Source organism: Phascolarctos cinereus, unplaced genomic scaffold (genome assembly GCF_003287225.1).
Source record: "Phascolarctos cinereus isolate Bilbo 61053 unplaced genomic scaffold, phaCin_HiC Scaffold_4;HRSCAF=312, whole genome shotgun sequence".
In the NCBI taxonomy this organism is placed as follows: domain Eukaryota; kingdom Metazoa; phylum Chordata; class Mammalia; order Diprotodontia; family Phascolarctidae; genus Phascolarctos; species Phascolarctos cinereus.
The window spans coordinates 658,313,517-658,328,646 of NW_027555847.1; the positions used below are offsets into that span (position 1 = coordinate 658,313,517).

Genomic DNA, 15,130 nt, shown 5'->3' on the forward strand with positions numbered 1-15,130 from the left:
TCCTTGCTAGCTAGGGTAGGCATTCTGCAAGTTTCTCCATAGTGTCCCAGTGGAGAATCTTCCTGATTCCCTTAGGATGTTCCTTTATGTGTCTACCTTATGACTTTTTCAGGCTTACGGACAATTGGTGTTATAACCAAGCTTGACCTAATGGATGAAGGCACAGATGCCAGAGATGTACTTGAGAACAAGTTGCTCCCATTGAGAAGAGGTATAACTGTAATCCAAGTCCTTTGGTAGATCTACTGATGAGCAGCTTCCTTAGTGTGTTTGAGAGCCCAGATGGAGAGAAAATGTGCCAGATAAATGGAGATAGCATGGTGTTGTGGAAAGAGCACTGAGCTACATTCTAAGTCCCCAAGAGGGAAGTCGTAACTCATGTTTTTATTGTCTTTTATATCTTTTCCAGGTCTAGCACAATGTTTTACATATAGAAAATAATGAGGGGTTTTGAGTGAATAAAGCAGATCTGAAATCTGGGTCCTAGATTTTCCATTTACTTGTTGGGTGGCCTTAAACAAGTCATTGCCCTCTTCTGGGCTCTAATTTCCACATCTGTTAGATGAGACTTGATGACTTACTTCTAAGTTCTAAAGTTATAGTCATATAGTCAAAGTTATGTGATTCAGACCCTTAAGATTATTTTTTTAATGATTCCTCCAGGAGGCAGCTAAGTGGCACAGTGGATAGAGCACTGGCCCTGGAGTCAGGAGAACCTGAGTTCAAATCCAGCCTCAGACACATAATGCTCACTAGCTGTGTGACTCTGGGCAAGTCACTTAACCCCAATTGCCTTTTTAAGAAAAAAGATTCCTCCAAAAAGCTCAGAAGTTGAGTCATATACAGTAAGTGGGATTTAGTTAGCATCCTTCTGTAGAGACTTCCCCTAACTTCAAGTAGCACCTTCTTAGCCTCAGAATAGAAGGTTCGAGTCTCTTCTGAATTACTTTGTCAGTTAAAAAGTGCCACGGGCTCAAGTAGGTGGTCTCCTTGCAGGTTATATTGGTGTAGTAAATCGGAGCCAAAAGGACATTGATGGGAAGAAGGATATCCGTGCAGCCCTTGGGGCTGAGAGGAAGTTTTTCCTCTCTCATCCAGCATATCGACACATAGCAGACCGAATGGGCACCCCCCACTTACAGAAGACCCTGAACCAGGTATAAGATAACACTTAAAGAGTTTTGGGTTTTTTTCCCCCCACCCCTGTGAAGTGTAGGGTAGGACTTCCAGAAGGCTTGTTAGAGGGAGTGTTGACTTCTTCTCCCTTAGAGTTGAGCTTTTGTTAGTGTTGGTGTTCTGTGATCCCTAGCATTTCAGTCTACTAGTGTTTGGAGAGTCAAGGATATTGCTGGTTCATAGCTTTGGAAACCTTGAGTTCCTCCTGTTTGTGTATATGTATATATAGGTGGATATGCACTTGTACCTGCAAGTGGTCATGTTGTGGGCTATGGAGAGAGCAACAGGTTTCAGGACTGGTACAGGCTAGAATTAGAACAGAAACAGTCCTGTTTTTCAGAGAAGACAGGAGAAGAATGGAGCAGAGATTGAATGAAAGTGGCTTCCAACCCAGGAAATGAAGAACAGAACATTGCTCTATGGGGAACAGGGGGAGAGGGGTATAAAAGGTTTCAGGAAGAGTTAGCAAGACTGCGTGAATTCAGAAGACTTTTTGATTACCATGAAGTCCTAGAAGGGTTGTTAGGCCCAAGAAGTACCTGTCCCCTGAGTTGCTGCAGCAAGAGCTGGCCAAGAGTTTGGGAGCCCTGGGACATTGGAAATCCCAGAACCCTACTGAGTCTCATGGGTTTAAATAGTTCTTGTTACCATCCAAAGTAGCACGTCTCTTTGCTCTTCCTTCATTGGAATGTGCACTGGCTTGGCTCTCTAACTAGCTTGCGTAGAATAGGAATTCGAAGCAATGTGCAGTCTTTGTAACCTTTAGTAAGAGCCTCTAATCCTGTTGGTGTCTGATGCTGGTCTTACCTCTGACCCTTTCATTGTAGCAACTGACCAATCACATCCGAGAGTCTCTGCCTGCACTGCGAAGCAAGCTCCAGAGCCAGCTGCTATCCTTGGAGAAGGAGGTAGAAGAATACAAGAACTTCCGGCCTGATGATCCCACCCGGAAAACCAAAGCCCTGCTGCAGTAAGTGCGTTTGCTCTCTGGCCTGTGCATGGCCTGGTGTCTCAGGGTTGAGCCCTTCTCTTTGTCTAGGGAGCTTTCTTCCCTTTTTCCCTGACTAAAGATAACTTGGGCAGCTAGGTGACACAGTAGATAGAGTGCCAGGCCTGGAGTCAGTAACACTCATCTTCATGTTCAGACTTGGCCTCAGACCCTAACTAGCTATGTCACCCTGGGCAAGTCACTTAACACTGTTTGTCTCTGTCTCCTCATCTGTGAAATTGAGCTGAAGAAGGAAATGGCAAATCGTTCCATTTTGTTTGCCAGGAAAACCCCAAATGGGGTCACAGAGAATCAGACATCACTGAAACCACAACAACGACAACAAATAACTTGCTTTCCGTCTGTTTAGGTATGAGGCTAGCCACTGGCTTCTTGAGCCTGGAGAAGGGTATGGAGCACAGAGTGAAAACTCTGGCCTCCTGCCTTGGGGCATACACATATTAAGCGGCCCCTACAGGAGGTTGACCTAAGTTTTTGGCCAGAGAGAGGAACCTTTGGGGGGGTGACACTGAATTGCTCTGGGCATTTAAAAGGAGCATTTCACGTAGGAGGCCTCTAAATCCCAATTGGTGTAATGGCTGCCTCTCCTTTCCTAGTTTGGAGAGTTTTGGAATGGTGCTGAGGGTAGCTGAGATTGTGTGGTTAGCTATCATTTGGTGACTAGATTTTTGTGCCTTTAGGGAAGAGTGAAATGGGAACCTGTTGGTCAGGCCCTCAGGTTTTCCTGTACACTTGGAATTAGCTTCAACAAGTTGATGGACTCACAACTGAATCTTTCCTAATTGTTAGTGCCAAGGAAATGCCTTTTTATCTTGATAATGCTATTACAGACAGTGGAAAATGGGTCCGGGCTTTGTGATTGATGGGAGGTGCCAGTTAAGCTTTAGTCTTTCTGGTAGACCTGGGAGAACTGGTCTTGTGCATGTTGACTATTCCTATTGTTTGAATCACCTCCATTTTCCATTTGGTTTCTAAGCATAATTATATTATAGGGATAAGCTTTTCAGTGATGTCATTCCTTGTTTCTTTTGTTTTCTGTATATTTAGATTCATATTTCCTCTAAGTTAAGATTGTTTTGAAAGCTCTGTTGAGAATGCTGGATTAATATTAGCTTTTGTGTTTTTCTTGAAAGAAAAATTGTGTATATCATCAATTGCTTTATTGAGGGAAAAGTTTGCCTTAATCTTAGGCCACTTATTTGCTAATCTGTGGTCAAAGAACCAATGTGAAGATATTGAAACACCTTCTTTGAACTTGCTATTTTAGGATGGTCCAGCAGTTTGGTGTGGACTTTGAAAAGAGAATCGAAGGCTCAGGAGACCAGGTGGACACATTGGAACTTTCTGGTGGTGCAAGGATTAACCGCATCTTTCACGAGAGGTTTCCGTTTGAGCTTGTGAAGGTGACATATTATATACTTCTCCTCATTTTCTACCAAATGATAGTTAGCCTTCCCTTCCAAGGGTCTGTGGAGGACAGGCACTTAACTTACTAAATGCTTTTTGAACTGATAAAGACGGCGAGGCCTGCCTTCATACTCATAAATAGACTCATACATTGACTCTGCTTGCTTTTGAAGGGAATCAAATAATCTAGCTTGGTGGTTGAAGCAGGCATTGCATAGATGGTCCTTCTTCAGAGCTGATAGGATTCAGATAGCCAACTACCAACTTGAGGCTTTCTTTTAAAGATATGTGTTATCAGGGAGATACTCAATTGTAACTCACTTCCTTACTTTGTTGAACTACTGTGACTTTATAGATACCTACCTCTACATATTTCATTTTTTTTTAGATGGAATTTGATGAGAAAGACTTGAGACGAGAAATTAGCTATGCAATTAAAAACATCCATGGAGTCAGGCAAGTATTAGGGATGGGGGAGGAGGGTTAACTTCCTTCTGTCAACATGTTATTGTCTCAGCCAGGCCTCTGGAATGCCTGTGCTCCTGGCCTCCAATATCTAAATTGGGAGGAGACCATGTTGGCCAGGGAATGACTGTCTCAGGGACAGAGCCCAGTGCCTTGGATGGTGGGGTGAAAAGAACTAATCAGTTTAGTGTGTTCTTCCCTAGTGTCTCCCAGGACAAGTCAGTTGCCCTTCAATATTTTAGACGCTTGAGGGCAAAAATTTACATCTGTCTAATTTGGGGCCTGTAAGTAGGACATGACATAAATTACTACGCTATTTGTAGTTGTGACCACAGATGCCACCCCTACCTCCCACCGCAGTTTTGTTATGGTCATGATGTAAAATGAGGCTGTGTGTCAGCTGCCTGCCCTGAAAAGGGCCTTTAAAAAGAATATGAGGGGATGGATTGTCTTAAGGGGTAAGAAGGGGCCCAGATGCAAAGCAAACCATCACAAGAGAGAGATGAATTTCATGTTGGTCACACCCAATGTTGCCAAGCAAGAGTAGACTTCTGTTGCAAAAGTGAGCATTGTTGACCCCGGAAATTCTGAATTGATGGGAGTGGGCCTGTGACTCAGATGTGGGATTATTGCTATTTCTTCAGTTAACCAAATAGTTGCCGTTAATATTGTTGATTGTTTTTTTGTTTTTCTTTGATTATTTCCCTCACCCTTGCTCTTGTGGTTGGACGTGCGTAGGACGGGGCTTTTCACCCCAGACTTGGCATTCGAGGCCATTGTGAAAAAGCAGGTGGTGAAGCTGAAAGAGCCTTGTCTGAAATGTGTCGACCTGGTTATTCAGGAGTTAATCAATACAGTTAGGCAGTGTACCAGTAAGGTATTGAGCCCTCTCTGAGGGCTGTGGAAAAGGGAGCTATGGGAGGATGGGTGGTATCAGGATTGCAGTGCCCTGCCTGCTCTGGCTGGTCATTCTCCCCAGATGACTTTTACTTCCAAAAGGATGTTTTCTTCCTAACCAGAGATCACGTAAGGGACTCTGGACTACGGAATGTAAGACTGTATTGAAATAGTTTGCATCTTCCCATCACTCTTGAGTGAGGTCACAGTGTCTTTCTAGAGACTCTTGAGTGAGTTAGGGAAGCAGGAGGTAGAATGGGAAGAATGTCCAGCAGGCCTTGGGAGTTGGCCAGCCGAGTGGGCAGCTTACTCTGGGATCCTGATGCCCTACACAGCATGTGTCTTGACCGATTTAAAATGCTGCTTTGCTACACCCTGGGAAGCAGAAAATTAAAATGTGCCCCTTCTTGAGTCTGGGACCCCCAGGCCTCCATTCATCATGGTTTTTTTTAAAAAAAAAGCCCATGGGCCGATGTTTTGCATGAACCCATTGCCGCAGAGCCAGTGTACTTCCTTTGCTGCACATTGCAGGATACTGAGAAGCCCCAAGAGCGACAGAATGGCGGATAACTGGCCTGTTAGACCTGGCATCGCCACATCACACCCAGGGCAGCTGGTGATCCCCCGTCTGCAGCGTGCCTCCTGCTGTTCTCCCCCTCAGGCAGAGGCAGTGCTCTGCAGAGGAACTTGGCTCCCCTAAACAGGGGGAAGTTGAAGTATATCCCCAACAGTCAGTGTGATTGGCACAGTCAGTTCCTACACTTGGCAGGAAATGCCTAGCTCCCCCACCCTGACAGTGCCTGCTTCCCAGAGTGACCTGCTTCAGCTGAGCCTTGTAAATGCTTTCCCAGGGTTGCGTGCGTGTGCATGTGTGTGGGCGCGTGCGTGCGTGCGTGTGTGTGTGTGTGTGTGTGTGTGTGTGTGTGTGTGTGTGTGTGTGTGTGTGGATAGGAGTCCTGGGGCTGCCTTTAAGAGTCAGGAGATTTTTGCTTATGCTGCAGTTCCTGATCTGTGTCATTTTTTAAAGCCTGCATTTGCTTTCCAAGCTTCTTCAGTCAAACCCGGAAGGGTTGGAAGTAGATTTCCAGAGGCTGCAACGTGTATTTGAAAATTCAGGACACCAAATGCATTGGGTGTAAGGTGACTAAAGCCATAACCTTGCACTATTGACAAGTCCAGCCAAAAGCCCCTTGAAATGGCTCTCCTTCCGAAGCAGCTTCCCAGGGCAAATGCCGAGGCTTTTACTATGCCTCTTACTAACTGGTTGCCTCTCTCCTTTTCTTCCCTCTCTCTGTCTTTTTGTTACTGTGTGTGTTTGGTCTGCAATGCCTTTTGGGGTCTCGTCTTTCTGCCTCCCTCTCGTGCTCTGCATGACGCAGGACGGGTCTCTTCACCCCCGACATGGCCTTTGAAGCCATTGTGAAAAAACAGATTGTAAAGCTCAAAGAGCCGAGTTTGAAGTGTGTTGATCTGGTGGTCTCAGAGCTGGCCACCGTCATTAAAAAGTGTGCTGAGAAGGTAATGGGCTAAATTTTTTTTCCATCTGTTAGTCTAACCTGAGCATCTGGAAAATACTGGCTCCACAGGACCTGCCTAACTTAATGCCTTGGGCTTAATTCATGTCCTTTCCAAAAATGAAACAAGTTTGGTGGCATTATTTCTGGCCCTTCCACAACTGTTAACCTGTCATCTGTGGACAGTTCCCAAAAATAAATTTGGAGGTCCTGCTGAGACATATGACATAGGTGCTATCTTGAACCACTGCCCAGGAAACCAAAATGCCCATGAAATGGCTTTGGCCCCAGAGCTTCAGGGCATAGAGAAGGCTGGTTATCTCATTGGCCTTATTGCTGCTTAATATATTAGTTCATGCTGTAATCCAGCCATGGGGGTGGAGGTGGGAGAGGGGACATCAGTGACATTTGACTGGTAAACACACTTCACCTGCTTTGAATGAAATCTTCTCATCTTTGATTCTCTTTAAAAAATATTTTTTTAATCTCTTTAATTCTCTTGCCAACTCAAGCTGCCCATATTTGTCTCTTTAATGAGTGTTTGTGGTGACAAAATTGGGGATCAATGCAGTCCTTTCATGTCTTCTTGGCTCTCCCTGGTTTTCTGCTTTCTTCATGTAAATTGTTGTGGGTTTTGTGCTATGTAGAGCCATCTGACATGCCCCTTTCCTCCCCCCACAGCTTGGCTCCTATCCCAGGTTACGAGAAGAAACAGAAAGAATTGTCACCACTTACATCAGGGAGCGAGAAGGGAGAACAAAGGACCAGGTGTGTTTGAAGGGTCTCTGACAATGTGTTCATTCTGCAAACACTTATTGGGTCCTCCTAACTTAAGGACTGGGCTACCTTAATGGCTGGACTTCATGTGATTGATTCTGTACATGAACTTCTAATTTGCAAGACCAGTATCCAACTCTTGGGTGCCCATTATCGAAAGAGAGGGATGCGCTGAGAGCCTGGAGGTACCAGGCAGATGAAGGCTGCCTTGCTGGCCTTTTGCCCGAGTTGGAAAATAGTTATAGATCCCCCTCTACTGGTCGACTTGGGGAGTGTGCTCAAGTGTTGTAAATGTGTTGTTTGGACCTTTGGTGTGTAGACCAAGTAGGGCTTTTTTTTTTTAATTAGTAGCAAACATACTCTTATCTTTTCAGATCCTTCTTCTGATCGACATTGAGCTGTCATACATCAACACAAATCACGAGGACTTCATTGGCTTTGCAAAGTATGTATGTTCTACCTGCAGCTTCTTGGATTGGGAGCTCTGCCATCAGATAGGGCTTCGGTCTTAGAGCTGGCTCTCCTAGAGGGCATCAAGGCTCCAGGTGATGCTGGCTCAAAACAGCGGGTGGGGTGAGGATAATTTCTGGAAGAAGACATGTTCTGAGCAAATGAGGTTTCTCTGCTTATCTTGCTTTAAGTAGGATGTTTTCAAAAATCAAGCAAGTTTCTCTAGTGACTGTGGATTAAGACAGTGACATAATGTTTCAGCTAAATGTAGCAATGAATGATAATACTTTAAAATTCATCCCTTCTCTCCCATTTACCCTAATTGAAGTGACATCAGCATTCCTTCTTAGCACAGGAAAAATTTCCTTAGCCATATGTGTATTGTAAGACCCAGATTGATAGTGGTGACTGTCATGTGCAAGGAATCAAAAGAAATTGAGACCAGATCTTCTCGCAGGTCACTGGGGCCTCACCAGCCCCTCCCCTACTAAGTGGGCCCAAGCAGCCCGTGCTTAGTTTCCTAAGAAAGTTTGGTTCCTTTTAATTTAAGAGAACGCAGCTTTGGGTTGGCTGTGAGGTTGCCTTACTGCTAAGGAGCAGTCAGTTTCCTCTGCACAGCCTGGTCTTTTCTCAAACATCAGAAGGAGATGGTCTTAGGAAAAGTCTTTGTGGTCTGCCCAAGAGTCTCCTCAGTAGGTGGTAAGGAGAAGAGGGCAATGGTTTCTCCAGATCTTCCCCTGCCTTGGGCCATGGCTGTGCCCTCTCATTTAGAATGAGAGTGAACTCAGTGCTCTCACTTTGGATTAGCAAAGCCCTGTGGAGCCTCCCTGAGTCTGTCTTGGTGTCCATGTTGTGGAGTTGAAAGCCCTGGGTCTCTTTCCCCTCTTAAGTGCTGCTCTTTTCCTCACATTGTTTCTGCTTTTCACACTTCATTCACAGTTCCTCCTTCTCACCATCTCTCCTGTTTTTCCTTTGATCACTTCATTCTTTCCTCTGGACTCCTTGGCCTTCCTCCCAATAACCCCAGCTGTTACTATACTGAGCAGCTTGTGACAGGGTGGGTATCTGCCTGCTATGTATGCTGTTTCAGTAGTGTGTTAGAGGGGCCCTGGGCTAGATCTGTTTTTGACAAAGATGGTGGTAAGTCCCAGAGCGGTAGGACTTGCTTAGGGGAACTAGTCCAATCCTCACTCTGATTTTCAGACAGAAGAAATAGTAAAAAATGTTCCCCTGGCCCTGCTGTTGTGAAGCCTGATTGTCAGCGCTCTGCTTTGGGTTTGCACTCTCTAATCCAAGGCTTTTTCGTTTATCAAACTCCCTCGAGTATTGTGATGTGTTAGTACTGCCCGTTGTGGTTACATTGACATAGTCCCTGCCCTCTAAGAATTTGCCATTTGAAACAGCCAGCCCCTACATAGAGACAGGCATTCAAACATTCAAACAGAGCCCTATGTTGAACTCTCCTCCCCTCCCTCTTTGAGTCTGAAAGCAAAGTTGGTGGCTTTCCTTCATTTACCTTGAAATAGCTATTACTCTCCTGTCTCAGGTAAATGGAGCTTTTATTGGTAATAATCACTGTTGTCACCATCCTGGTCTGGCATCTGAAATTTCACGTCAAGGTGTCCCATCCTCACCTTAGAAGGGACAGCCCCAGGGCTCATGCTGCTCAGGCTCTGGCCTTGGCCACTCAAGTGATTGAGAGGAGGGCATCTGAAGAGATGCTTTGCCTGAGAATGAAACTGTAGGCTGGTTTGCCCATGCTGCCAATGAGACAGAATCGGACCTACACGAGTTTTTTCTGAGCCCCTCGGGGAGTAATGGCTTTGTCTAGGAGTGGAGTTAAAGCAGGCTTCCTCACCTTTTGTGTGTCCTGGCACCCTTTGACAGGCCATTTGAGAAAGAAGCCTTGGAATCTCTTCTCAAAATCACGTTTCTAAACAAATAAAATACATAGCATTGCAAGGAAAACCAATTACATTGAAATACAGTTCTTAAAATGTATACTTTTATAATGTCGTGCTAGGTTAAGAATCCCTTGGTTTGGGCGTTTTTATATTCATTTAGCTCAGCCACAGCCTTCAGAGTACAAGAACTGCTTTCCTGTTTTTATATACAATGCATTTGTTTGTAGCCCTCTGTGGCTCTCCTTGAAGGAAAGCTTCATGCTCGTGTCTCCAGGTGTGATAACTTTCTTCTCTTTTCGGCCCATTTCCATTCAGCCAACGTTGATTTACCTTCTCTCTGTGGAGCTGGTCACTGGCCTCCTCCCTCACTGCCCAGCTGCATAAGCCTTGTGTTGTGCTTTGGTTTCAGTGCCCAACAGAGAAGCACTCAGCTGAACAAGAAAAGGGCCGTTCCAAACCAGGTACGTGTGCATGCCTATGTTTCCTTGGGATTTATTTCCGGGGTGGGAGGAGAGTGGGGAAAGCTGCCTTACATGCCAAGGGGGAGGTGCACCTCAAACTCTCACTGTTTCACAGTGCTGCTGTCTAATTATGATTCTCCACCCCTTTGATCCTAAGCTGTACATGTGTTTTGACATTATTCAAAACATTTTCAAGTGGCTGAGTCTAAATCTGACAGTAGTCACTACAGGGCTGTCTTACCACAGCTGCTTTCTCTTTGCCTTGGAAGGCACATTCTCTGTGAGATCTATCAACTGTCCTGAGAACAGAGAAAGCAATGCTGTACTAGTGTTCCAGCCCAGCCTTTGGGAAATGAAAAGAAAACATTCCCCGGGGAAATTAGACCGAGAGTCCTGATGGTTTTTAGGGAAAAACCCTGCCTTCACATAGTCTTTGCAGAGGTTCCATCTCTCATGGGAGAGGCCAAGGGGACTACTCTTTATTTAGCTTGCATGACTGAAGCCCCGGATTGGAAAATGTAACCTTTGCATGAATTTTATGCTTGCTTTAGGTAATACATATGTTATTGCTTTTTTGTTTGAAAGATTATAATGAATTAAACATTAACACTGTGAATATAATTAATAGCATGTAATTTTTTTTTCTTTTGCTGTTTTTCTGCTCTTCCTTTTCTACCATTTGTTTGTGCTTCCTGCCCTTTCTCTATTACCTTGCTTTCCTCTTTCTGCTTTTCCTTTATTTACCCTACAACCCTAACTTTGTGATCCTAAAGGGTGAGATCCTGGTAAGTACCTACATAGTGTGTTAGTAAACTTTAGACAGATCTGGTGATGGAGACCTACTCTGAAGAAACTGGGTTTTCATTGACTTGGGGCTGAGTACACTTAGTACATTAAAGGTAAGAGCCTGTCCTTTCCCAGGCCAGGTACAGGTTCGTCCAACAGATTTATGGAGCCCTGTGATAGCATGGGGCATGCAAAGTTGTGTCGGCCTTGGCTCTGTCCTTAAGGTGCTTATAGTCTTTGTAGAAGAAAGAAAGTGACTCAAGTGAGTCTGGAAATCCTATCAAGGGCTGTAAAAATGCAAGGCCGTATTTGATGTCCATGCCTGCCTTCCTTATCCCAATAGTGCGGTGGGCATAGCTTCTTGGCTTCGTTTGGGACAGTGTCTTCCAGATTCTTTAGAAAAGCCAACTCCCTGGCAGGATTCATCTTAGTTAGATGGTCATTGCCTCCAAGCAGCCTTCTAGACCCATTCTTGGAGTCCTTCCCAAAGCCTGGAAGATGAGCTTTTCTTCTTACTGCCCTGCCAGCTTCCTGGCCCCTCTCCTCTTTTGTGTTCATATAAGGAGGAGAAAGCAGTGGAGAATATAACTGAAACAGAATCAAGTTTCTGAGGAGATTTCCTATCACTCATATCCATAGTACTATTTGTTTCATCTTGCTGTAACTCGTGTGCTCCTACATCTTCAATTTTCCCTTCCCCTTAGATAGGACAACAATGTAATTGTGACCTGCTGGGTTCTTTGGCCAGGGCCCCTCCGACCTTTCTGCTAAGTGTACTCAGTTCTGAAAACCCAAGGTACCAATTTCTCTCTTAATAACGGATGGGGTGAGCTCTGGAAACAGCGTTACATCTTCCCAGTGGGGAGGCTAACAAGTGTGCAGAAACAAGGGCGAGAAGTCTTCTTTGACTGAGCAAGAAAATGGAAACAGCTAAAGTATAATCCTAGAAGGTGGGGCAAGCCAGGAAAAACCGCTCTCCTTAAAGGATTCCGGTTCTGGTTTGCCTGCTTTACACCACCAGTCCCTTGTCCCCTCCTGCCCTGTCTCTCCTCAAGCATCGAGAAGTCAGGACACTGCTGAAACAACTTTTTCCCCCTTTTAAGCACCGATTCCAGGGACAGCTAGGTGGCACAGTGGATAGAACACCAGCCCTAGAGTCAGAAGGACTTGTGTTCATATCTGGCCCCTGACACTTACTACTGTGTGACTCTGGGCAAGTCACTTAACCCTAATTGTCTTGCAAAAATTAATAATTTTCCTAGTTTCCCTTATACTACAGATATTTTAAGTAATTTCCATTTTCCTGTCAGTTTAAATAGGCTTCCTTCCACTCCCCAAAACCCTGTTTCTTTGGGGAAGAAGGAAATACTTCTCATCTGTTTCCCAGAGTATTTTGGCTTTGTTTGAGCAAGGTCTCCATCACTGCTTGGGAGGCTAAGGATGTGGAAGTGCTGCTTTGCGATGATGGGAAGCTGCTGAGCCCTGACAGTTGTACTAAGATTGGTATGAGCTGGGCTACTCCAGGCCAGGAAGACAAAATCAGCATTCAGGAAGAGTGTTCCAAGATTTAGGCCCCCTTCTTTGATTCCCCTGTCCCTACCAGCTGACCAGCTCTCCCCTGAAGGCATCTTTTTGCAGGTAAGGCATTGGCACATCAAAATTTTCTGGTTCTCTGCCATGTCTCATTCCCTTGATAAATATCACGTTGCCATTCTGTCCCTCATGACGTGGCTTTGGGGGCCCCACATTAGCCAAATGGACCGATGGCAACTCTCCTCAGTCCCCTAGCTGCACAACAGACTATTTCAGCTTTTGGTCATTGGTTGAGTAAGCTACAACCTTCCAGAGGATCCTGTCATGCCTGTCTCCTCTGTATCTAGACCCTGGGACACTTGTCTGGCTGCATTCTGGTTTTGCTGCTATTCCTGTCCTATCTCCAGCTTCCTGCTTCCCCTTGTCGAGGTCGAATTATCTACAGAATTTTCATATATAAATTTGGCTTTGAAATGAACTGGACTAAAGAGCCACTATATGCCCTCAAATTGTATATCCAACCTCAAAGAAAATTAGTACTCAGTTCTTGATTGGCCTTTTGCCATCTGATTGGTCAGGGCTCCTTGCTTCTCTCCAGCAGATGCACTATAAGAGTTAAGATCTTCTAAATGTAACAGCCTGCAGTCACCCATAGTTTGCACAGCCAAGTGATTTTTATCTCTAACTCAGTGTTATCTGCTACATGGGCAGCTGCCTGGATGGCTTGAAAATTCCTGGGTGGGATGGGAAGCTCTGGTCTATGATTGGTAAGAGGGGATACGTCTGGCTATGATCCTGATCGGCATCCTCAAGTCCTGTGGACTTGCTGTGTGAGCAAAAACATGGTGTTCCAGCCTGTCACCTAGATATTTAGATTTGGGGTTGAATGACCAGGGCTGCAATATTTGGTTGTTTTTACCAGAGCAGAGTATCAAAGTCTTCTGAGCCCTGGGCCTATCTGATTTTACCAGGGGCAGATCCAGCATTTCTCATGTATCCTTAGCTCCCAGGCATCCACATTTCTCACCAGGACTATTACCCACCTTCTGGAAGACCTTGAGTCCGTCCCAGCCTGGATATTGAGAAATGTGCCAGTTGCTGTCCTGTGGACTCGTGTGTGTTACTAACCTGTGTCTCAAGAGTAGTGGCCACAGGGCACTTATGTAGGGTGACTGTGGGTGCTCTTCTCAATTCTTGTTTATGTTTCGGGAGCCCAGGTAAATGAGTCCATAAATGTGTTGGAATTTCTGATGGGGGGGGCATAACTGCCCATTTGAAAGTTTCCAAATTATTCATCCACATAAATGGTATATACAGAAATCAGGAAGAGTAAGCTGTCTGTGACCACTGGGAGGGGAGTAGAGATAGATGCCATTGATGCCTTATAGATACAGGTTTCTGACTGGGCCACACACTGCGGAACTCCTGGCCGGGAATGATGTCTGACCAAAGACTAGTGTGCTTCCTCCTTGTTTGCCTGCCTTCCGCTCACCTCCAGGGAATGAAGGGAATATAATTCAGAGGTTCACCCTCTCTGGCCTAGGATCCCTTGCTGTAAGCAACTTCTTTCTGAACCTGATCTGGCCCTGCTTCTCCTAGGCTTTTGTAGGAAATCATGTCAGTGTATTGATTATCTCCTGCCTGGGAAAGGAGGAAGTTAGTACCTACTCCTATGGGACCTGTGAAGTCTGACCTCATGCCATAGGAGTGGGCAGCCAAAGCACTGACCTTATTCAAGGACCAGTAGGGCTAACAAGAAAGAATTCAGCCACACAGCTTCTGTGCTGCTTGTAATGAAATGCTAGCAAAGGCATCAGATGATTTTGTCCTAAAGTAGTTCATGCCTCTGAATCGGTCTTGCCACCAGCAGGGGGAGGTCTGGGTGCTGTCTGTTAGATTCACTTACCCCTGGATTCCCAACAGAGACAAGGATTCTAGCTCCTGTTTGGGAGTCTTGGCTTCTTTAAGGCTCCTTCTGGCATGGCTATCAGAGCTTTGTTTCCCCTTGGCTTTCTCTACATTGGTGTCCTCTGTTTGCCAGGACCTAAATCCTAGACTAGGATCCTAGGGAAGTCACCAAAGCGGTTGGCTGTATGTTATGTTGATTGACCCCTTGATACAGAGAGAGTGTGTCTCAGTTTTCTGCAATAGCCGGGCTAGTGATTCCTTCTATCTGCTGGTTGGTTGGAGGGGTATGGGAAGGCCAGGCCAGTCAGTGTATCTCCTTGTGTAAGGGAAATGAATAAGACCATGCCCACTGCTTTGTTGATGTCTTGGTGAAAGCATTTTGGCAAGATGGTGAAATGGAGCTTGGCCTAGGAGCTGGTTCTTTGGCTAAGAAGAGAAAGATCCCTGTGGAAAGTCCCTGATACTGGGCCTGAAATCCAAAGGGATCTCTACGGTTTTCCCTGATTCTCAGTACCCGCAGCTCTGCCCCATAAGTGCCTTGGCAAGGTCAGCACTTACTTGCGTCCTGCTGTCCTTACTGGTGACAACCTATACTTAGCAGTTCAGCTTCAGTCTGTCACTGCCTCCAAATCCATTCGAGTCATGTTCTAGTCTCTGTTTGCTTCATGTTGGCCCCACCCTTGTGTCCCCAGCTTGGAATGTTAAGGGGCTTTCCCCCAGGCCTGGACTCCCATGCATGTCTCCTTTCTCCTTGTCTCCTCCCTCCTTACCTCCCACGGGGTACAGCCTAGTACCTCCAAGGAGGCTGACTCAGCTGCCAGGTGAGTGCCACAAGCAGGCACA

At 45.6% G+C, this 15,130-nt stretch overlaps 1 protein-coding gene across 6 annotated transcripts in view; it reads left to right on the top strand.

Annotated features, from left to right (window-relative positions):
• Positions 1-15,130, top strand: part of DNM2 (dynamin 2) — a 75,672-nt gene that overhangs the window by 49,032 nt on the left and 11,510 nt on the right. For 2 of the 6 annotated variants that reach the window (XM_020995016.2, XM_020995014.2), the window contains exons 5-14: positions 113-211; positions 997-1,157; positions 2,004-2,146; positions 3,453-3,588; positions 3,981-4,048; positions 6,334-6,472; positions 7,150-7,236; positions 7,620-7,690; positions 10,009-10,060; positions 10,834-10,845. In XM_020995016.2, coding sequence (XP_020850675.1) covers positions 113-211; positions 997-1,157; positions 2,004-2,146; positions 3,453-3,588; positions 3,981-4,048; positions 6,334-6,472; positions 7,150-7,236; positions 7,620-7,690; positions 10,009-10,060; positions 10,834-10,845 — 968 coding nt within the window. Of the gene's footprint in view, positions 1-112; positions 212-996; positions 1,158-2,003; positions 2,147-3,452; positions 3,589-3,980; positions 4,049-4,795; positions 4,935-6,333; positions 6,473-7,149; positions 7,237-7,619; positions 7,691-10,008; positions 10,061-10,833; positions 10,846-15,130 lie in introns of all 6 variants that reach the window. The other 4 variants (XM_020995015.2, XM_020995013.2, XM_020995019.2 and 1 more) reach the window with 3 other exon arrangements.